Source organism: Mus caroli, unplaced genomic scaffold, assembly GCF_978045245.1.
Source record: "Mus caroli unplaced genomic scaffold, Mus_caroli_1 scaffold_14, whole genome shotgun sequence".
Lineage (NCBI taxonomy): Eukaryota > Metazoa > Chordata > Mammalia > Rodentia > Muridae > Mus > Mus caroli.
Window position 1 is genome coordinate 15,456,852 of NW_028227269.1, and position 24,024 is coordinate 15,480,875.

Here is a 24,024-nt window from a genome sequence, read left to right on the forward strand (position 1 = left end):
CAGTTGTGTCTGTGATCAGTCAGCTGTGGGTTGGAGTACTCTCTGAGAATCATCTCTACCTCTGGTTCTCTTGGGTATCCCCCACTTCCCACAGCACATCAGTGCATTCTACGATTTTCTTAGGGTAAAGCCTGGACTAGCACCCTAAAACTGTCTTCAGGTAACTGGGAGTGTCCCTAATTGTACAAGCTTAGGGAACAGGATGCTTACTAGGGGTTGGAGTATTCTTCCAAGTCGAAGGTCATGGGTTTGAATTCCCATTCGGCTTGTACCATGGTCAACTCCCTATGCAAAACACCCGCCTTTACCCCTGGCTTCTTAAGGCTGTGAGAAGGAGCACAGACACAACATGGTCCCTATCATTGCATCCCCAACTAACTGTCTACATCTTGTCCTGCTAAAGTGCCCTGGAGGATTTCACTGTCTTGTAGGGGGCGAGCTACCCACACTGTCTCACTGGCACTTTCCTGAGGTTCTGGTGTGGAATTCAGGGGGTTCTGAGGCTAACGGTGGGATTGGGGAGTAAAAGGGTGGGCTCCCTTCCAGTCTGGAAGCCAGTATCCCTGGTTCCACTCCACGCCCTCTGGGCAATGTTGCTAGAGGTCATGGCGGGTGCAGGGTGGGAGCCGGGCACCGCAGCTCAAGAGAGGGCGCGCCCTCGAACCCCAGACGTCGGAAGGCAGACGCAACGCAGCAACCCACAGCTGCTGAAGGGCCCTGAGCCCACATAGCCCTCCTTGCTGAGGCCTCCGCTTCCTGGCGACACAGTAGCGGCGGGCGACCCGATTGGCGGCCAGGTCTGGGTCCCGCCCCTCCAGGCGGGCCTCCGCGCCCTCCCCAGCCGGGCCCTCCCCTTTTCGCGGGAGGCATCACGGACAGCGGCTTGGTGGCGCGCAGTTCCCGCTGACTGTGCGCGCCCGCGTCTGGGCTCCTTTGCAGAGGACTCGGAAGCTGCGTCTCCCGGAGCACAGCGAGCAGAGCTGAGGGCTGCGCGCGCCCCTGCTGCCACCGGGCCTCCCGCGGAGGCTCCCGCGCCCCGCGGCGACTTCCGCGCCCGCGCTCCCCTCTGTCCGAGTCCCCGAGCGGCGGCAGCGGCGGGGTCGGAGCCCGCGCCCTGGGCGACTGAGGCGGCCGCAGTCCACGCCCCTGTGCCCCGGCGATGCCGGGCCAGATCTCCGTGTCGGAATTCGTGGCCGAGACCCATGAGGACTACAAGGCGCCCACGGCCTCTAGCTTCACCACGCGCACGGCCCAGTGCCGGAACACCGTGGCGGCCATCGAGGAGGTGAGCGGTAGCTTTGCCCGCGCGGGGCGGGAGGCAAGGGTCGCGGGGATCCCGCTGCGCCCTGGGCACCCGGTAGGATTCCGCGCCTGGTGCCCGAAACCCAGTGCCCTCCGCCTGCGCCCACACCCGGGAAAAGTTTCTGGTCCCCCAAAGCCGGACGCAGCCGGACCAGCAGTGCCCGACACAGAAGCCCTTTGTTCCCTGCTCTAGGGAGAGGCCTCTTGGCCACCTTGGGCCTTTTTTTTTTGGGGGGGGGGGAACGCTCCTGTCTGTTCTCATTTCCCTCGCAGGGTTTCAGGTTCTTTGCTCCCATCCTCGGAGAGGTCAACTTCGGCTGCAGAGTCTGTGGCGGCTTCGAGCCGGGGACCCCTGCGAGCTCTGCGGCCCCGGAGTGATGGCTCTCCCTGCGTGGACCTCTCCAACTTGTTCTGGAAGTAGCCCGGCGGGAGCAGCTGTGGCTTCAGAGCCAACACCTAGAGCAGATCCAGGGACCCCAAGCTGCTTAGGCAAGGGTGCCCATCCCATCTTGGGAGGCCTGGCAGTGCCCACTACTTGCCACAGAGTAGCGCTGTAGAGGGATGTGGAGAATGGTCTCTTTGAGGTCCAAAAGGTCTTTGGTGGCCGCTTGTGGGATACCTGTGTGGTGCCTGTTGACAGTATGATCAGCTCCTGTGCCCTTAACCTGGAAAGGGCCTGCATAGTCATTGTATTGAGTGGCTAAGCAGCGAGCTCTCCAGATCCTGGGGAAGAGGGACTGCAAGAAGGAAGCAGTTTGGGTTGAAAATTGAAGCAGGCTTGGAAGAGGCTGTGTGAGTCCAGGGACCGCGGCTGTCCGCGGTTTGGGAAAGCCTCACTTACATCATTTTCTTTACCTCCCCAACAGAATTTAGAGTTTCGTGTTTTCGGCTCTGTAGGCTTTGTGCGTCCAGCTGGACTCACAATAGGTAGCTGGAGAATGAGACACACATGTGTAGCAGTAGTGAACCGATGACTACATTTCCTTTGCTCAGAATTTTAACATCAAGGTACATATTTTAAAATACTTGTGTCAGAGGCTGGTGTTCAGAGAGCTTTTAAATTAAGCTATGTCATTACATCCTTTCCCCTTGCTTGACCAAAGCATTCGGTATTAGGCTTTGCCTGGGCGGGGGATGGGGTGGGGGACTAGACTATTATTCCTTCGTGTAAAATATTTGTCTTTGTAGACCTACACAGTCAGGACTAGACTCAATGAAAAATACTAGGTTCAGCATCCTGCTCTTGGAAGTGAGCTAGGGTATCCATTCATCTCCTTCACCCTAGTCCCCTTTCTTTTCTCTCTCCTGTCTTCCCAAAGATCTGCTTGTAAATCTTTTGCAGCAAATTCAGTGAGAGCAGATTGCTTTAGTCCACTTTTGTCAGCCTGGCCTTTAGGTGCCACTGATGCCTTTAATGAGACAGGTGGGGGATGATGGGGATGAGAGCCCCTCCCCCATGAGGGCTCTTGAAAAGCACTAGGAAGATAGTCACAGTGTTTTGAAAATACATCATTAATGCTTATGAAAATAATTACATCCAAAAAGGTAGGATTCCCTCTGTGGAAAGGACACTTGTGTGTGATGTCCTTAAAAGACAGCTCATGTTTATAAAGTTAGGACGCGTCTCTCATTGTATTGAATCAGTTAGGTATCAGTAATACTGGCAGATGTTGGAAAGCCTGGCAAATAGGAGTTGCAATTAAAGTAGGCGTGGCCTCTCTCTGATTAATTTTAGTTTATAGTGGATGAACCCAAAGCTGCTTTTCCATGCAGTGCAGGAGATTACCCAAGAGCTCAGTTACTGGGTAGATTAAAGAGAGACTGGATTTGGTCATTCTGTTAAATTGCAGGCTGGCTTCACTCAGCCTCCTAAGCAGAAAATGGATTTGAGTTGGAAACAGGGAAAACCTGAACTCTTTGCAGGCTCATCTCATTTTAAGTAAAGCCAGCACCCGCTCTAAGATAATAGTGTGTATGAACTAATTTGAAGGGTGAAAGGACTCAGTGTGGATTACTTAAAATAATGCTTTCTTTCTCCTCCTACATTATTTAATGTTCACTTCCAAAACAAAAAGTTGTTCTCTGTCTAGTGTAATAACACACCATGTTTACAATACTTAGACTTTAAGCAAATGTCTTTTTATGGTCAGATGAGACATTAGGGTAGGTTTTGTGACATACAAACAGTTACGCATTTCATAGAAATACAACTAAAAAAATAAGTCCCTGGCCTTCTACTTAAATGAGTTATGGAATTAGTAAACTTATCTGATTAACTTTGGCAAACCTGATTGCTCCCAATGGAGAATATGTCTAGCTTTTGTCATTTTCTGACTGAAATGGGCTTTCTTTTTTTTTTTTTTAAAGATTTATTTATTTTTATTATATGTAAGTACACTGTAGTTGTCTTCAGACACTCCAAAAGAGGGAGTCAGATCTCATTACAGATGTTTGTGAGCCACCATGTGGTTGCTGGAATTTGAACTTCAGACCTTTAGAAGAGCAGTGGGGTGCTCTTACCCACTGAGCCATCTCACCAGCCCCTGAAATAGGCTTTCTTGGCTTGCACACCTGTAGCTAGAATGGCAGTAGTTCGCCAGTGCGTGGCCTGTATTACAGGTATCAAACTGTGAGTGTTCTCTAATTCGCCCGCGAATAAGGACACCACACACAATAGGGTTCTTCTGCAGCAAGCTTTATGCGTCTTGAGAGGGAGAGCATAAGCTTCACAACCGGAGACCCCAGGCAGTCCGAGCCCCTCCCTTTTATAAGAAATTCTCCCCGCCTCGGACGTGGCAAGCCATGATTGGCTCAACACTGATTGCCCCATCCCTGAGGCGGAGCTGCCCGGGGCGGGGATTTCCAGCACAGGATGTTTACGAGTTGTTATTGAGGAAATGACTCAGCACAGGATGTTTACGAGATAGTACTGAGGAAATGGCTCAGCACAGGATGTTTACGAGATAGCACTGAGGAAATGGCTCAGCACAGGATGTTTACGAGATAGCGGCGCTCCACATCTCCCCCTTTTTTGTCTAATAAAACCAACTGGACACCCAGTATGAGAGGACGGGAACATTGGCCGAATCCTCTTACTCAGAGATGTAAGAACTATGTCCGCAAGCAACAACTAGGCTTGAGTGGGACCCGAAGTTGCTCCGACCTGTCCCTCTGCCATTTTTTCGAGGAGGGGAAGACTAGGGCAGGAAACCCCCACTAGACGGCATATTCCCCAGGTGGGACGGGGGGACCACCTGTGCGATGCATTGCTCTACAATCCTCTAGGGCTGCTGAAGCTCACCCGCTAAAGCGCGGGCAGCCAGCGACCAGTGGTACAAATCAATTTTGTTTAAGCGCCGCCAACCATACCTGTGCAGATTGCCCCTGCTCCAGAGCAGCAAGCGCCTGGGATATCATGATTTTGTCTCTATTATTTTTCTTATATAATTTGCAAATTAACCATAAGCTAGATACCGATCCGAAGCAAAGGAGAATTCCAAACAAACCCACCCCCACCCATTCCTTAAAATAAGAAACAGCAGAAGAAATCCATGACGATAAGCCTTCGGTCAAGGAGAGGTCAAGTCTGGTGGAATTGATTTGGACGATGGCCAATCTAAGTTTCTGGAGGGTTTGATCAAAATCAGACGTCCAATTATATAGCAGCTGTTGGGACAAACTCTTAGAAAGATTAGCGGCATATGTGAAATTATAGCATCATGTTTTTTGCCTTGTTCAACCCTTCCTCCGACACGATTTTTTCATTGGACAGGGTTAGGCCCAAATGTTGCATAATGTCTCTCCCCCAAAGGTTTACTGGGAGCGGGAGCACATAAGGTTCGAATTTACCCTTTTGTCCCTCAGGAGCCTTCCAAGTCAAACTCATTGAGCTTATTGCAGGGCATGAATGATATCCCAGGCCTTGTAGAGAGTGGGACGATTTTGTAGTGGGCCAAGCTTTTGGCCACCAGTGCGTGGATATAATGCTTTTGTCTGCCCCGGTATCAAGAATACCTTCAAACCTTTTCCCATTTACTTCGAGGCAGAGTTTGGGCCTTTCATTCAGGGATACAACAAGGTAGGCTGAATCAGTTCCTGACGACCCCATCGTTTTGGGACTGGGGTCTGGGGAGCCCTCCCAGAGGGTGTCGGGGAGGAGCAGCAATTGAGCTATCCTATCTCCTGCACTGATGGAAAACACACCCCTGGGGCTGGAACATAAGACCTGTATTTCGGGGGAGTGTAGGTGGTCAACAACCCCAGGATGGACCACTAGGCCCCGTAAGGTGAGTGACCCTCGTCCGAGAATAAGGCCCATGGTCCCAGGGGGCAAAGGTAACATTGGCTCTATAGGTACTGGTTGGATACTCATTTGGGGCATTAGTAGGAGGTCGGAGGCGGTACGCAGGTCCACCCTTGTGGGTCTTCCTGGGTCGCTTCTTCCGCCATCCCGGATGTTCTGACAAACCGGTTCCCATATCTTTGAGGGCCCTGGGACCGTGGGCCCAATGACCCGTTTTTTGACACATTGGGAGCAGGAACATTTAATGGAGGCAAAAGCCTTCCCTGTATATCTCGCACTGAGCGACATTGATCTGCTCTGTGGTACCCTTTACCACACCTCGTGCAGAGGGTCAAGACCCCCCCTTTCTTGTCTGGGGCTTTGCAATCTCTTTTGAAATGTCCAGGCTTACCACATTTAAAACAAGTCCGTTCACCGGTCTTCTTTTGTGGAGGATGCTTTTGTGCTAACATGATGGCGGCCGCGAGGCCAGTATTGCTAAGTGGACCTCCAAGCTCTCTACACACTCTTAGCCATTCTTGCAGCCCTTTTGATTTTCTAGGAGCAATGGCATTCCTGCATTCCTGGGTGGCTTGTTCAAAGATCAGCTGTTCAATAAAGGGTCCTATCCCCTCTGGGTCCCCAAAGATTTTTCCTGCCGCCTCCATCATGCGTGCGACGAAGTCGGCAAAGGGCTCCTGGGGCCCTTGAACAATTTTTGTAAGCTGATTGGTGGTTTCTCCCTTGCGATTAAGTGACTTCCAGGCCCGTATGGCTGTGCTGGAAATCTGGGCGTACGCCCCCCAATGGTAATTAATTTGATCTGCGGCCCACGGGCCTTGGCCTGTTAAAAGGTCAAATGTCCAATCCCGCTGCTCTTGCGTAAGGGCTATTGCGTTGGCCCTGGCCTGGGACTGGGCTGCCTCATGCCACAAGGCTTTCCATTCTATGTATTGTCCCATGGTAGGCAAGGCGGCCTTAACCACCATTTGCCAATCACTAGGTGTCATGGCAGTTTGTGCCATTCTTTCAAGAATCATAATAGTAAAATTAGCATTGGGACCATATTTTCTTACTGATTCTGCAAGATCTTTTATCTGACTATAGTCTACAGGAGCGTAGATTCTCCCCCCTTCCTGTTCATAAACAGGAAACGCTAAGTGTAGCTTGCGGAGGATCCTTTGGGGAAAAAAGGAAGTTGTGGATGACCGGGCCTCATAAGGTGGGGGAGCGGAGGGAATGGCGGCAGCCAACAATCTCCTATCCTTAGAGAAGACACCGGACGCGGGCTTACTTGACTTAGGTCGCCCGCCTTCATCTGGGTGATACCTTTCTCCTTTATATCTAACTGCTTCTTCTTCTAATTCGCCCTCTTCCTCCGAGGTCAGCTTACTATCCTCGGTTTCAGAAGAATCCGAGGTATCTCTTAGGTGGAGGGCAGCCAGTTCTCGGGTCGGATATAACCCGGGCCTGCTGCTCCCCTTCTCTCCCTTTCTATTTCTCCCGGGAGGTCCTTTTTCACTTCCCTTTTTTGCCTTTTTTACGGTTTTTGTGCGCACACCCATCCTCTCACTACGCTCGGATTCTGACATACCTTCCTGCATAGCTTCTAAAACCTTTTGCCCTTTCTTTCGGGCTAGGAACCATACAACCAAAGCCACGAAGACGATAATTAAAGCCTCGGGCAATCCCTCCCACGGCCCAGTTAGTTGAAGGGAGTGCGAAAGGGTCAGGTAAAATTCAGGCATACCTTTCCGAGATGTAGTTCCTGCAGTTCTGGACCCTCCCCGTCGCCGAGGGATCTCCGACGGTGCTCACGATGTTCTTCGTTTTCCCGGGTTTCGGCACCAGATGTGAGTGTTCTCTAATTCGCCCGCGAATAAGGACACCACACACAATAGGGTTCTTCTGCAGCAAGCTTTATGCGTCTTGAGAGGGAGAGCATAAGCTTCACAACCGGAGACCCCAGGCAGTCCGAGCCCCTCCCTTTTATAAGAAATTCTCCCCGCCTCGGACGTGGCAAGCCATGATTGGCTCAACACTGATTGCCCCATCCCTGAGGCGGAGCTGCCCGGGGCGGGGATTTCCAGCACAGGATGTTTACGAGTTGTTATTGAGGAAATGACTCAGCACAGGATGTTTACGAGATAGTACTGAGGAAATGGCTCAGCACAGGATGTTTACGAGATAGCACTGAGGAAATGGCTCAGCACAGGATGTTTACGAGATAGCGGCGCTCCACATCAAACTGTTGTGTTTAATAACTATCCCTGCTGTGCAGATAAGGAATTTGAGGCTAGGAGATTAGTTCAGGTTATAGACACATCAAGTGGAGTTTGAACTTGGCTGGATGCTTCGTTCTCAAACTGCATGGCTTTTTCTTATGCTTAGTGATGGTGCATTCTAAAAAACTAACCATATCTAGATCAGCCACCTCCAAGTCAGGCTCCATCACTTTCCAGTTGTATGAATTGGGATGAGACCCTTCCTGCCCACACACTCTTTTACCGTTTTCAGTCCAGTTCACAGTCTAGATAATCATGTCTATTACTGAAGGTTCTGGTACAGTACACAGTAGACTTAGTAAATGGTAGCTGCTTTACCAGATTTCACTGTAGTTAATATATAGTCCCTGGAATTAGAATGGAGCAGGGGAGAAGAAAATGGATGAATGGATGAAGGTGTGCATATAAATGGAAATTGTTGTCCTTCCCCCTAGGTGTGCCTGTGTGTGGATGGGTGTGTGTGTGTGTGTGTGTGTGTGTGTGTGTGTGTGTGTGTTTGTGTGTTTGTGTTGGCTCCTGTGCTGAACGAGCACAGAGGCTGAACTTGCGAAGCTTTCCTGAATCAGTTCCCCACGGCCTGTCTCTGCTTCCCCTGAATCCTGGGGATCCCCATGCAGGTTCACAAGCTTGTGCAGCAAGCACCTGACTCCCTAAGCTGCCTTCCCAGCCCCCATGTATTCTCTCTAAGGAACTTATTGTCTTGGTAACAGGTGAGAGTGTAGGTGGTTTGAAACTTTTCACTTCCTGATGACTTTCTCTGGGTGATTTACTTTGCCCAGTTTGCAAAGTGCAGAAGCGCAACTGGTGTCAGCTTTGTGCTTTGGAAATAAGGGAGAAAATAAGTAGTTGTGGCATAAATCTGAAAACTGAGCTGGGCCACCCCCCACCCCCTTCCCAGCTTTGATTTTTGTATCTTAGTTTATTTAAGCCTCTGGTTACTTCAGAATAATCTGGAAATAGAGAAACATTGTGTGCATTCTTGGGACACTCCTGTTGTTTGTTAGGGCTTCTTCATAGCTCCATTCATTCCTACCCTGCTTATTTGGCATTGATGTAGTTTTTTTGTTTTTTGTTTTTTTTTTTGGTTTTTCGGGACAGGGTTTCTCTGTGTAGCCCTGGCTGTCCTGGCACTCACTTTGTAGACCAGCCTGGCCTCGAACTCAGAAATCCGCCTGCCTCTGCCTCCTGAGTGCTGGGATTAAAGGAGTGCGCCACCACGCCCGGCTGATGTAGTTTTAAAAATAAATTTGATATTGACTCTTAAGTATTAAAATTTAACTTTTTCCTTCCATGGCCATGAGTCTCTTGTTCTGTTGTCCTTGGTTACCTTAGAAATCGCTTTGCTTTTCTAACTGCAAAAGGAGAATGAACATCTAGACTGTCCAGACTCCTAGGGGGATGCTGTTCATGGTGCCAGGCTCCGCCCAGCAGTTCCAGTGGGAACTGGCCTTGCATTTGATTCTGAGTTGTAGTCCTTTGTGACTTGTTTGTAAACCAGCTCCTTCAGAATCCCAGGTAACAGATTTTGAATCTATGGTCAGAAGGATGCCCCCTTTTTCTCAGTGTATCCTTGGAAGGGAGTAGGTTAACAGATGATCATTTTATGCTGCCCTGAAATCTGAATTGGTGTCTCTGGAACGTGTTGAATCACTTAGGGTGGAATTGGTTTCCCTCCAGGTGAATTCAATTTCTCTTTTATGATTAGTAGTGCAGTTACTATGATACCACTCCTTGTGCATCCCAGCTCTTGCTGTGGTGCATTTGGGACCTGCTGCTGTGTGTTAGGTGAAGGGATTAGACATCTCTTCTCTTTGAAAGAATCTGTGGTTCCGTGGGGAGAAACCGATTCTCCAGGCAGATCAGTGATGTGAGGTCATGTCTGCCAGAGCATCCCTGGCGATGATGTAGAGAACAGGAAGACTGGGACCACTTACATGTGATCAGAGCATCTATGGTGATGATATAGAGAACAGGAAGACTGGGACTGCTTACATGTGATCAGAGCATCTATGGCGATGATATAGAGAACAGGAAGACTGGGACTACTTACATGTGATCAGGGATGTGAATGAAAGCCTTGAATGGAAGCCTGGTGTAAGAGGCTCCAAGGTGGTTTCATCCAGTCTTCCATATCTGTGTCCCTACCTTAGGGAAATATTTATCCACTCTTGGGTTGGTGATCAACTAGGCCTTTTGTGGAATTTTCCTATCCATCCAGGATGTAGAAGGCTGCTTAGGCCAAGAATTTACAGAGGCCTTTCATGGTGGGGGACTGTGCTTTTGGCTTTTGGTCAGCATTGTAGCCCAAGAATGAAGTCAGCTCTTTGCTAACATTACTCTGTCTCAGATGCTTGGTGGCCATATGGGTTGGTGACCACTCTGTTGTGTGATGTAGATTCAGGACTTTGTTCTACATACTTGCAGGAAGTCCTGTTGATGAGCATAGGCCCTTGCAACTGCAAAATGCTTCACCTGACAGCACCAGTCAGTGTGGTGTGCAACTTGCAGAGCCTCAGGTTCCATGGCAGAGCTGTGGAAATAGTGTGTGCATTTTAACAGCACTCTCGGGAGCAGTGTGTGCACTAGGGTTTGAAAGTACTGTTGTAGACTGCCCTGAGTCCTGGCTGTGTTCAGAGTTGCAGGGTCGGGGAGGGGGTGTTTGTGGCCTGGAAGAACCTGGTTCTGTCTCCTGAATTCTGATTTCATATGATTTGGGTGAGGCCTGGAGCTTTTATATTTGTAAAAGGCTCCTCCCTAGTTGATAATCACTGATAGACAGTTGATTATGTCATGTTGTGTGCCAGGTAGTGATGAATCAAGGTTATGCATAACTTGGGGATAGGATGTGGTTTTGGAGGGGAGGAAACTGAAGTCAAGGCAGGCATCTCTGCAGAGGTGACCTTTGAGCAGTCTGGAATGTAGAGGCTGCCTGCTTGCAAAGACCTAGGCATAGATGAATCCTGGAAAAGGGCTGAGATGTATCAGGGCAGACAGAAGGCCTGTGATCAGAGGTGAGGGAGAGCAATGGGGCCTGTGTGGAGGGGTGGCTTAGGTCCAGATAGCACTGGGCTTTACCTTGGGGAGAGAATTTGCAAGTTGGCTGTGGAATAGCATGAAGCTGTTAGAGGGTTTGGGGCTCAGACTCCCATGGTCTGATTTCCTCTTTAGGATTTACTTTTTATTGATTTGTATCTGTGTGTGACACTCGGAGTGCCGATGCCCTTAGAGCTTATGTAGCCAGAGTTGTACGCAGCTGTGAATTGCTTGGTTGTGGGTGCTGGGAATGAAACTTGGAACCTCCAGAAGAGCAGGAAGTTCTCTTACAATAAACCATTTCTCCAGTCACTGCTTCACAGTTTAAAGACATTTCAGTGCTTGTTCCTAGGCCTAGGAGAAAAGTGGGGAGACCAGCAAAGGAGTAGGGGTTCATTTCTGTCTGCAGTAGTGGCACTGTAGAAATGTCCTTTGAAGTGGGCGTCTTTCCCTGATTCTTGAGGCATGGGTCTCCTATCATCTCCAAGGTAAAAGTGGCAATGTCCAGCATGCCTTAGTGGTCTACACCAGCTCTACTGTGAAGATTGGCTGGCTGGAGGACTTGTATTGAAAACAGTCCTTTTTTGCTTGTTTGTTTTTGGTTTTGGTTTTTTATTTTTGTTTTTTGTTTTTTTTTTTTTTTTTTTTTTTTTGAGACAGGGTTTCTCTGTATAGCCCTGTGTGTCCTGGAACTCACTCAGACCAGGCTGGCCTCGTACCCAGAAAATCTGCCTGCCTCTGCCTCCCGAGTGCTGGGACTGAAGACATGTACCACCACGCCTGGCTATGACCAGTATTTTTATGTGCTTTAATCCTATGTTAAGAAAATGTGCTTTTGCCAGTTGGTTGCCAGCCAGACATATAAATAATATTATACAGAGTGTGCAGGCTGTGTTTATATATTTAGGGAATATACATGTATGTATAAAATAACAAATGAAAAGAGAGGTAATGAGTTTGAAAGAGAGCAAGCAGGGATATATGGGTTGGTTTAGAGAATAGAAACGATGAGATTATATTACACTTTCAAAAAATAAAGAAAAGTAATTGTAAAGTAAGAAAGCATTAAATGGGCTCATTTAAGATTATTTCTTTTTGAGGTAGGTCATATAGGCAAAATGGAGTCATGTGACTCTGGGTTTCAGCAGTTGACAAAACAGGAGTTCTGACCACTCTGGTTGGTTCTTCAATGTCCTTTCACTGTGCAGAGGTGGGTTTCCTTAGTGCAAGTCCTAAGTCCTTATTTCTTCAGAATTCTGGTACATAGTGAATATCAGCTGTAATATCCTGCAACATGAGATAACCCGTCCTTGATTTTTCTAGTTCCCTTGGCTGAGAGCCTTTCTATATTAGACATTAGAGAGACAATCTATTAAATTTCCTTTCTGTATCCATAGAGAAATTCATTCTGATTTGAGATATGTTTACCTAGAGAACCTGTCCTAATACAACTGTGGCTTTTCTCTACTTTGCCACTGATGGCGATGTGCTGGCTACCAAGAGGGCTCAACAGTGTTTCCGTTACATTTCTGGCTTTCCTCCCAGGGTTGTTTGGTATCATCTGGTGAAAGGGAGCTGCAGTCTCCCTGAGCCCAGCACTGAGCCCCAAACAAAACTCTTGTTTCCGAAAATCCCTCTTTAATGTTCATTGCCTGGGCTCCCTCCCACTCACATTGATAACCCCACTGCACCTTGGGTAATGGGCTATGCAAGCTCTTCCTCTGGATTTCAGGAAGAAGAAGGCAAGTGCTGTGAGGCAAGCTCAGGCAAGGTCTGAAGTCAGGTCCTGGTAATGCAGGATCATTGCTCACAGAGGGCAGGAGCAGGCAGCTGACTAGCCTGAGCTGGAATGTGTTGGGAACTAAAACGGGGCCCTGGGGAAGAAAGGAAAGGGGGGAAGAGCCCACACCCTGCCAGAGTTCCACCTATGCTCTGGACAGAGATGTGGGAGAGCTGCCATAAACTCCCCTCTCAGCCCCAGGTGTGCATCTAAGCCTTTGACCCACTAGTTGGGTCTGAACAAGGGGCAGGGTAACCCTGTGCTCACCATGCCTCGAAATCAGAGCTTCCCTGAGGTCCTCTCACAGCACCCAACAGCAGAGCTCAGAGCAGGACACAGAGAACCATTCAAGCCTGCACAGCCACAGTGAACTTGGGGAAATGCACCCGGAAGATCCCGCCTCCTTGATTGGCCAGTGGGTCTCACCCTTCCTCAAGGTTAAAGTGTGCTTCAAGTCCAGGGCCAGAGCATTTCCAGATCTTAGGTGTGGTTTGCACTACATTAGCATTTGAGCCTGTACTCCAAGAGCACTCTCACTCCTCCCAGCCCTGGGGGAGAACTCAACATTCATGTGGGGCATTGGGCTATGCACAGACAGGGTGGTCTCCAGTTGAGCTGAGGTCTGAACCCCAGAAGGGTGATAATTCACTTACTTGACAAGGAAGGCATTAATGCCCTCATGCTTCTGGAACTCAGGCTCCTGCCTAAATGACTGTCCCCCACCCCCACCCCAGCCACCACAAGAGAAGCCTGGCTAAAAGTCAGGTAGGCAATGTCCCAAGCTTCTGACCTTCAGGCTAAACTCCTCCCCAGTTACCTAGCAACAGTAAAGCTCATAAAAAGGACTGTTCAGCCCCTCCTATCTCTCATGCTCTCTTGCTCCTTTGTTCTTTTACCTCTCACTTCTCTCCTCTCTCTTCTTTCCTTTTTCTTGACTTCTCCTCTCCTCTTTCCCTCTTATTCTCTTTCTATCTAGCCTTCCCCCTTCTAGCCTTCTAGGGGGGCCTCTCTCTCTCTCTCTTCTACTTTCTCTCTTTCTCCGTGCCTTTCTATAATAAAGCTCTAAAACCATAGAATGTCTCTGTTCATCAAGGCCCACTGCTCTTGGAGGAAGGGATAGGCTTTCTCCTAATGAGTTACTGTATAGGTTTTGTTAAATTTTGTTCTGTTGCAGCTTTTTCATTTTTTACTTCATATTTTTAGTGATTTGATTATTATTTGGCAAAGGGGCTTTAATAATTTCAGAATTTTTATGGTTTTATTGAAAAATTATAGACTTCGGACAGGATATTCTTCTATTTCAATCGTTTGTAATTTTCGCCTTCACGTATTTTGCAGAAGTCCCAGTTGTTTATTGCCATGAAACTTTTAGAATCCACATTTTTTTGACTGAGATATCAATTTTTTCTCTTCATCTTGAATCCCTGAGATTTTGTCTTCCTTACCTGTTCTGCGGGTGAACCTTGCTTCTGTAGTTGTCAGTGTACAGGTCCTGCTCTTAGGGACTTAGCAACTGCTTATGTCATTTCCTGCCTCCATCCCCTGTGTTTGTTATCAAGCATGCTTTATATACATCAGCCACCAGCTATAGCAGCTTTCTATTTTTGTTCCCTGTCTCTGTTCTCTGCACATTCACACTCTCTGTCATCTCTCCCCTCATGGCTCTCTTTCTTCTCCCTGTCTGTGTGCCTGTCTGCAGGTCCTCTTGTGTACTTCTATCCCTTCCCCAGGTTCTCAGTCCTCTCCCTTCCCCCAAACAACCTCTTTTGCACTTTATCTGTTGCATGCTCTAATTTCTCAGACGTGCTGTGATGGGATAGCTTGGATTTCTTGGTTGCAATTGTTTCTGGCTGTTACTCTCTATGTTGCTTTGCTGGTGTGTAGCCATCTCTGTTGGGGTGATTATTGACCTAGGTACTGGTCTCTGGGTTTGTCTTTTTGGGTGGGAGTTTTGTTTCTGGGTTACTGTTTGATGCATGTATTTGAAGAGAGTGTTCACTGACAGTTTCGTATTTTACTGACCTGTTTGGTGGGTATGGTCAACAGTGGATGCTTTGTGATATTAAAAGCTGGGAGAAGAGACAGGCAGGAACAGAAGATCTTAGTAATCCACAAGGAGACATAGACAGGAGAGAGGTCAAGTACCCCATGGTGTTTAATACAATGTTGGAACAACTGGGAAAATTGAATCTGGGGTAAATCAATCAATCATGAAGTTGACCTATGGAAGCTTACCTTGTGCCCTTTCAGGCATGGAATGTGGTTGAACAGGGAGTATCTGCCCAAGTGGGGGCTGAGACAGAGGGATGAGGCAGGAATGGATGGGCATGTGGAGATTGTCTATGGTGTTTATAGGAGGCTTGCACAGGAGGAGAGGAAATTTCCAGTGGTATTCTGTTCCAGTGGTAAGGGCAGCTGGTATTAGTGTCTACAGTAACAGATAGTCAGGTAGTCTTTGGACAAAGTCTAGTCTACAGACAGGCATGGTTGTGGTTTACCACGAGTTTCTGTCTATAATCAGCGGGTTAGCAACAGAGAGGAGTTTGTAAATCCCAAACAGTTTGCGTTTTGAGAATGTACATTTGTACATTCCAGCAAAAATCCCATGACAAAATCCCCTTATCAACAGCCAGTTAAGGTACATCAGCAGGATCAAGCTACATAGAGATACCTAAGACCTCCTATAGTAAACAAAACCAAAAACAGCTTACCCATCATGGTTGTCATTTTTTTTTCTTTGCCCCCCTTGCTTGGTTCCTGCACATTATGCCAGACATACACTTTTTAAAATATTAACAATGCTGATTTGTATGCAAACTCCCCACTCTTGTTGTAACTACAATAAATACTCAAAACCTCTAGACTTGGTCTCTCAGTTTGTATCTAATGGTAGTTTGACTGCTGAGAGTCCTTGTTACTAAGCTCATAAAAAAGACCTCTGTGTGTTTGCATTGCAATTGGCTCTGTGCTGGTCATTGCAGTTTCTGTGAGTTGGGCATAAAACCTTGATGCTTTGACTGGAACCCCAAGACCCTCAGGACTCCCATCTGAAGGGTTGAAAGACCACTGTTAGGATGTGTCATTGCTGTTCTTTGTATCAGTGACGTGTCTGTCAGAAATGTGTCTGTGTACCTTGGTTTTTGATTTTTCTTGAGTACCCATGGAGGGAGATGAACAAAGCAAATGTGGAACTCCAATGAAGTGGAAATGCTGGAGTATCATGGCAAGAAAGGGCTAGGAAGATGTTCCAGGTCATGGAACAGGGGTCGTGTGCCCCTGGTCTTAATTTCTTAGAAGTTACAGCAGTCTTGGAACTCTGCTCCATGGCTCACAGCTGCCATTTTCTCCTCTGTACAAGTGGTGGAATATGCTACGTAGCCTGCACCGCCCCCTTGTGGCCCTCTATTATGTGTGTGCCACTTTAGTGTTCTCTTACTGAGAGAGGAAGTGAGACTGTTTCCATCCCAATTGATATAATTACTCACCCTCCACCTTGGGTTAAGTCCTTCTTATCAAGAGGACCTGTACCCATTAAATTGACCACATTCAGGGCAAAATCAGACTCTGCAAAAAGGTGGAAAGGACAAAGACCTTCTAAACAACCCTGTTCTCAGTCTATATGTGACTCTGTAGTTTTGAACTTGGAGCTGTCAGTATACGGGAGGATGTTTTTCATCCCTTACAGCAAAATTAACATATCTTCCTTAGACCAGCAGTCTTATTTCCAGGTCTGTGGGGCAATCTGCTCCTTTATTCACCTTCTAGCTGTTTGGCCACCTCTTTGGTCTCACTGACCTGGGAATCCAGGGTTAAGGACACGTCACCACAGGGCAGTGCAGCCTCTCTTTTCCCCATTCCACTGTATCTTCCCATGCTCTGAGCAAGGAGCCCTTCCCATTTTATCCTGGCTCAGACACTACTCCAACTCCCTGATGTGGTGGCAGGGGTCCTGTAATGAGATGGTTAGATCGTTGGTTTTGGAATTTTACAACTTTCTCATTTATTATTGTCTCTGTGTCATAGTTGTTTTAACTCAACATTTCAGACTACAGTCATCTGAAGGAGCCTCAGTTGCAGGTGTGCCCTTATCAGAATGGCTGGTTTCTATGTCTCTGAGAGATAATGTTGATAATTGATATAGGAAGACTCTTCCATGAAGGGTGGCAATATTGGGAAGCAAGTGGTCGTGGGTTGGATGAGAGAGCTAGGTGAGAATTGTAGCTCCCTGTGGCCATGTGAACTGGGTTCCCCAGAAAGGCAGCCCCGGGCTGAAAGAGATCAGAGGGCAACAAAAGAATGAGGCCAAGACAATCCTTTCTGTTCAAAGCCTCTGAAGTTTACTGAGAGTCCCTGCTTATAAAGAGGGTAGGCCCATCCTCTGACAGCCCATTCTTTGTGCCTGGAGCCAGCCCATAGGTGATCTACAGGGCTTGTCTCCAGATAGTCTCTAGGACCTTTCAGCAGGAAGCAGAGTATTGGAGAAGAGCAAATAGAGCCATCAAGGTCAGAAGGCTCTACCCTAGGTGTACTGGCTGGTTTTATGTGTCTACTTGACACAGCCGGATTTATCACAGAGAAAGGAGCTTCAGTTGAGGAAATGCCTCCATGTTATCCAACTGTAAGGCATTTTTCCATTAGTGATCAAGGGGGAAAGCCCCTTGTGGGTGGGACCATCTCTGGGCTGGTAGTCTTGGTTCTATAAGAGAGCAGGCTGATCAAGCCAGGGGAGGCAAGCCAGTAAGTAACATCCCTCCATGGCCTCTGCATCTGCTCCTGCTTTTTGACCTGCTTGAGTTCTAGTCCTGACTTCCTTGGTGAAGAACAGCTTTATGGAAATGTAAGTCGAATAAACCCTTTCCTCCCTTACTTGCTTCTTGGTCATGATGTTTGTTTAGGAATAGAAACCCTGACTAGGACACTAGGTAATCTCCTTCTTAGTGGCAGCAAGGTCAAAGTCTGGATCATCCTGCTTCAAGGCTGAGGGAGGCTACAGAGCATGAGAGAGTGACCAAGCAAGAAAGCAAAGCAGGAAGTAGTGTTTGTCAAATGTTTTTGCCTTCATTTTCTAGCTTCAGTTTCTAGTCTGAGCTCCCAGTATGGTGGGCTGTGATCCGACAGAACCATGTAAAACAAACATTTATTACCTTCGATGCTTCTGCTCAGAGGAAACAATCACAGCAGCAGAGTTGCAAGGTAGAACAAAAAAAATAACAATAACAGCAATTGTTTCAAAAGCCGATTTTGCTGCTGGACAGAATCTATAGTCTCTTTTGAAGGAATATGTAAAATATCAGAAATTGAGATGGCAAAAGTCATAGAAAGCTGTACATGGAGCTTAATCGGTTGTTCCCATAGGGTCTGGAAGATTGGAGTGTTGACAGTAATGCAGCCACACGAAGTTGAGGTCATAATATTTCAGTGGAAAATGGACTGAAAACTTTAGGAAGAGGTCATTTGTGTGATATATTGGTCAAAAAAAATCTTTTGTACTTGGCTTATGCCCTAAGATATTGAGTATTGAGTAAAAATTATTGCCTGATTTGTATATTTTTATTCTATTGATAAGTATTTGTCCAATCTTCCTACTTCTTTATTCATGTTACATTCATATCGGTACACCCATCACATTTCACCTACCACAGTCCCTCATCACTGACTCCCTTTTATCTCCCCAGAGAGGGTGGGAACCACTTGAGTATCCCCCATATGGCATGTCAAGTCTCTGCAGGGTTAAGTCTCTGCAGGGTTAGACACATCCTTTCCCACTGAGGTCAGACAAGGCAGCTCAGTTAGGGAAAGAGTTTGCACAGACAGGAACACCTTAAGGGATATGTCCTGCTCTGGATGGTGGGGGCCTCCGTCCCAGCCTGTGTGTGCTTTTTGGTTGGTGGCTCCATCTCTGAGAGTCTCCTAGGTTCTGGGTTATTTGACTCTGAGGGTCTTCTCATGGACTTCCTATTCTTTCAGAGGCCGTCAATTCTTTCCCCAACTCTTTTAAAATACTCCCTGAGCCCTGTCCAGTGTTAGACTGTGGGTCTTTGCACATGTTTCAGTCAGATGCTGGATGGAGATTCTCAAAGGACAGTGATGCTAAGCTACTATCTGCAAGTATAACAAATTATCCTCAGTAATGCCAGCCTTGGTGCGTCCCCTGGGATGGGTTACCAGTTGGGCAGGGTATTGTTTGGCCATTCCCTCAGTCTCTGTTTCAACTTTGTGTCCCGTGCTATTGTTCTCGCTGGCAAGAACACACTCAGATGACCGGATTCTTCTGCAGCAAAAGCTTTATTGCTTCTTCAGGAGGGAAGACCTAGATCCTGGAAAATGGTCCTGCTTATATAGCCCTCAGCGTGGCGTGTCACCACCTGATTTGTTGCTCGCCCATCACCTCATTACTGTGCACCGAGATGGACAGTGACTTGGTATGAATTCACTCTTGAACCTGTGCACAAGGCTTGCTTATTAGTTAGGCACAGCGGAAGCCAGTGCCATCTCCTAATGGCGATTGCTCACGGCTCTACACATCTCCCCCTTTTTGTTTTATTAAAATGAGGCTGGACTAGGTCCGCCTCATTCTCTACTGCTTGAGGAAATCCTGGCTGCAGGGGCCTGCTTCGAATGTCCTTGACTGAGTGACAATCTCTGGCCCAATAATATCCTTTCCCACACTTAGTACACAGTCCTGGCGCTCTCCTTTTGACAAGGGCTCTGCGGTCCTTTTTTAAGTGTCCTGGTTTGCCACAATTATAGCAGAGTTTGAGCTCAGCCGTGTCAGGGCGCTTCTGCCCTTGTAGAATGGCAGCTGCCAAACCGGCATTAGTGAGTGGCCCTCCAAGCTCACGGCAAACCTTCAACCAGTCCTGCAATTCCTTGCTCTTTCTGGGTGTAATAGCTGCTGTGCATTCCTGCGTAGCCTGTTCATAGACCAACTGTTCAATTAAAGGCATAGCTGCCTCTGGGTCTCCAAAAATTCTCCCTGCCGCTTCTGTTATTCTAGCCACAAAGTCTGAGAACGACTCCTGGGCGCCCTGAGTAATCTTTGTCAAATGTCCACTTGCCTCTCCCTTCCTAGAGAGTGCCTTCCTGCCTTAATGGCGGCAGCTGAGATCTGGGCGTACGCTCCCCAATGGTAATTTGTCTGGTTAGTAGCGTGTTGTCCCTGACCTGTAAGCAACTCAAAAGTCCCTGTTCTTTGGTCCCCTTCAACGGCGGCATTGGCCCTTGCCTGTGCTTGGCAGGAGTCTTGCCACAAAGCTTTCCATTCTAGATACCGCGAAAGGAGGGTGTCCCTTGCACCAGTGATGGTATGAAGTTCCCGGGTTCTTGGTGCCACTTGTCCGGAGCTATTGTTCTCGCAGCTCTCCACAACTTTGTGCCTACCTTACTTGCAGACAGAACAAATTTTGGGAGGAAAGATATTTGGTTTTCTTGGTGTACTGAACACTTCACTGCTGGTTCTGCCTGACTGCAAGATGTCACCTCTTCATGGTCCATAACTCAATGCTATATATCTAAACTAAGTCACCTCCCTAGCCGCATTTGTGCCCTCCCATTCATATTCTCAGGCACATTCGACAGATGCCTCCACCCTAACCCTCCCAGCATCTGCTGATTTCATTTCATTTTCCTGGCTTTCTGTCATTCTCTTGTCTCTTACCACACCTGTTTAACACTCCCCTTCTTTCTTGACTACCGTCCCATCCAGTTTTCTCCCTTCTACCTGCCTCTTCTGTCTCTTTCATACCCCCTTCAGAGTGAGATTCAACCATGCTCATTTGTGCCTTGTGTGGTTTACTGTCTTCAGGTCTATGAAGTGCAGTGTGGGTATCCTGTACTTATGGTTATTATTCACTTGTAAGTGAGTACATACATGCATGTCCTTTTGGGCCTGAGTTACCTCATTCCAGATATTAGTTTCTAATTGTACCCATTTCTCTGCAAAATTCATGATGTCCTTGTTTTTTATATCTGAATAGCATCCCATTTTGTAAATGAAACATGTTTTTTTTGTGTCCACATTTCAGTTGAGGAACATCTGCATTCTTTCCTGTTTCTAACTGTTATAAATAAAGTGGCTATGAACTTAATGGAGAAAATGCCCTTGTGGGTATATGCCTATGAAGGTACCCTAACTGTAGCACTTCCTCCTGCTTGCTGTGTTTTAAATTAATGGAAGGAGTATTCAAAGTGTTTCCTCATCCCAGGATGGAACCTTAAACAAAAACTGCTGCAAATGTGGTCCAAGGAAGACAGGGTCTATTAATTTAGAAGCCAAACGTCACAGCATCATCCACATTGTGCCGCTTCTGTAAAATGAAAGATGAAAATAGCGTGGTCAAAGATTCTTTCTCTATGGTTTCAGTTTAGCACCATTCCAGCCATCTTTTGACAAAGTCAGGATCCCAGGGAAGACTCTGAGTTCCTTGCATTTAGGTGGTGCGGTTGATGCTTGAGTTGCATTTTGTGACCACAGGTTGTAGAGAAAACTAACACATTGAGAAATCTGCCATGGAGAGATGCTTACAGGGAGATGAAGTACCCAAACTGAGAGATGTATGAGAAGTTACAGGAAGAGCACCATCTATGCCTTTAGCAATTGAAGTCCAATGTGTTTGAGACAAAGCTATAGGATTTGGTGTTTGCCCTGCTGTTTTTCTTGCCTTGGTCCAATCTTCTCTCCCTATGTGCACATTCCTATCGATTGGAATGGGAAGGGGTATTCAGTGCCATTTTGTGTTAGAAAGATATAACTTGCTTTCTGATTTTGTAAGATGTGGCTGTCAAGATATTATCTTGAGTGTCAGCAGAGACTTTAGACATTAAACAGTGCAGGAGCCTTTCTAGATTCATCTTGGGGAAGATGAAAGTGTATATACATTCAAAATTTTCCTATTTCTTTCTTTCCTTTTTTTTTGTTTATCCTATAATTTAGATATTCATTATCACCCTGATCACTGTCCGTATTCTAGGTCCCTGCCCTCACAGACTCCCTCCTGCCAATCTTCTCTGTTTCTCCGTTAAGTGGGGTTGGGGCCCCGTATGTACCCCGTGGGCACATAGATTATAGTCTAGTTTTTAGGATGGCATATGCTCATGACATCAATACTGCCTGAGGGTTCAGGGTCATTGTATTCTGGGTGTTGATGTTTCCCCAAACTCTTGTGATTGTTTTGAAATTTTTAAATAAATATTAGTGTTTTGCCTGTGTGCGTGAATATGAATATCATGTGTGCCTCATCCTTAGTGTTGTTGGAAGGTGGATTCAGAACTCCTATTCATAAAGCCATGGGTCACGTGAATGCTAGTAATTGACCACTGTTATCTGGAAGACCAGCAACGCTTTCCTCGGCTGAGTTATCGCTCTCTCCTGCCTTATGCTGCTTTTTATGTTCAACACTTATATTAATAATATTTTCATCTGTCCATTGGTCCATTAAATGTGCCTTGATTGCTAGTAAAGTTTTACTAATGTTGCAGTTTAAAGCGGTACACTTCCTGTTTCTGCTAGATGAGTACAGAAGTGCAGGGAATGTATACTTCTTTCTAGGAACTATAGTAAACAACTGAGATCTTTCTATCATTTTTGTCTCCGTGGTTGATTTTTGCAGTGGAGTAAGGGTCTTAATATGTAACCTTTGCTGCCCTGGAATGTGTTACATAGAACAGACTGGGATCCACCTCAATGACGTATACCTACCTGTGACTCTGGGATTAAAGACATGAACAAATACACCCTGGTTGTCCAGGATTTTTCTCGTTTGTGATTCTTCTTACAATTTCTGGGATGTGTCCTCAGTACTGTTGATCTGTTTCACCCTACATCTCCCTCTCAATTGGAATTCCTCTTGAAAGACTTTTTCCTATTTATTTAAAATGTTCATAAGCAACACAGGTGAACCTTCAACTCAATTTCCTTTAAAATGTTATGGTACTTAGATTATAACTTCTGTGTCAGGAAGTCAGTGGAGGAAGCACCAGAATTACATGAATATATGGTGAAGGAAGCATACATTTACTTTACAGTGATACTGATCAGCTATACTGATCAGTACCATGCTTTGTGATGTATACACGTATGGGATATTTTAGGATGCAGTGACTTATGATCATGTGTACGTGAACTTCACTGGGGAAGAGTGGAATTTGCTGGATCCTTCCCAGAAGAGTCTCTACAAAGATGTGATGCTGGAGACCTACTGGAACCTCACTGTTATAGGTATGACTGTGAATTTTCTTTGGCTTTTCAAAATAGTGGGAAGACATGTCTTGGTGAGTGATGATGCTCTGTTATTACAATTGAGAACAAGGAAGACTGAGCTGAGTAAATAGTGTTCAGTGATAGGAAAATTCACAGTACCTTGAATTTTGCCTTATTTCCAATACTGTATCATTCATTTCTCTGGTACTGTCTTTTAGGCTACACTTGGGAAAACCATCATATTGAAAGACATTGTCAAAGTTCAAGAAGAAATGAAAGGTAATTTTCATGTGCAAGCTGATGCAATTATGCCTCTGAAGAAATTTTACTATGTTATGGAAGCTGTAAAGAAAATCAGGAGTGTAAAATATCAATACTTGAAGTGTAAATATAATTACAATATTATTTTTTTAAGATTTATTTATTTATTTATTATATGTAAGTACTCTGTAGCTGTCCTCAGATACTCCAGAAGAGGGCATCAGATTTCGTTACTGATGGTTGTGAGCCACCATGTGGTTGCCGGGATTTGAACTCAGGACCTTTGGAAGAGCAGTCTGTGCTCTTAACTACTGAGCCATCTCGCCAGCCCTAATTATAATATTCTTAAAAAAATGTTCTGCTTCGATGTAGTTATCTGATTTATCTATCGAAGCATTCCTCAAGATGAGAAAACATTGCCTTAAGAGATACCTTTATTCAATTTGTACCTCTATTAGAGCTATACTGATCTGACAATATGTATAGACTTATAAGACTTAGATATTGCACATCGAATAGTGATAAATATATATGCAAAACCTTCCAATAAGCAAATAATCCATGGGAAAGTTGGTGATACTCATATTCTTATAGTGAAATTGATCATTTGTTTAGGGTACAGTTTATGAAAGTCAAGAGTGTTGTCATAGGAGAAACCTTAATTCATATATTACACGTCTATGATTAAGAAAAAGTCAAATAGTGTGAATGCAGTGTGGAAACCTCCTGTTACTCTTCTATTAATATATATATATATATATATTAATCATGTGTCCCAATGGATAAAAGCCATGTGAGCATAGGGATATTGAAAGAAGCAATGTACCACTTTCTATCCCAGAACTGTGAGAAAATTGTCAGATTCTATCTTTGGTAGACATTC

General features: G+C 46.3%; 1 protein-coding gene across 1 annotated transcript in view; it reads left to right on the top strand.

Annotated features, from left to right (window-relative positions):
- The first annotated feature begins 1,002 nt into the window (after positions 1–1,002).
- Positions 1,003–24,024, top strand: part of LOC147001108 (arf-GAP with SH3 domain, ANK repeat and PH domain-containing protein 2-like) — a 36,453-nt gene continuing 13,431 nt past the window's right edge. Inside the window, exons 1-3 of the mRNA XM_085830216.1 lie at positions 1,003–1,285; positions 22,772–22,898; positions 23,099–23,159. Coding sequence (XP_085686342.1) covers positions 1,160–1,285; positions 22,772–22,898; positions 23,099–23,159 — 314 coding nt within the window. The 5' untranslated portion in view covers positions 1,003–1,159. The remainder of the gene's footprint in view (positions 1,286–22,771; positions 22,899–23,098; positions 23,160–24,024) is intronic.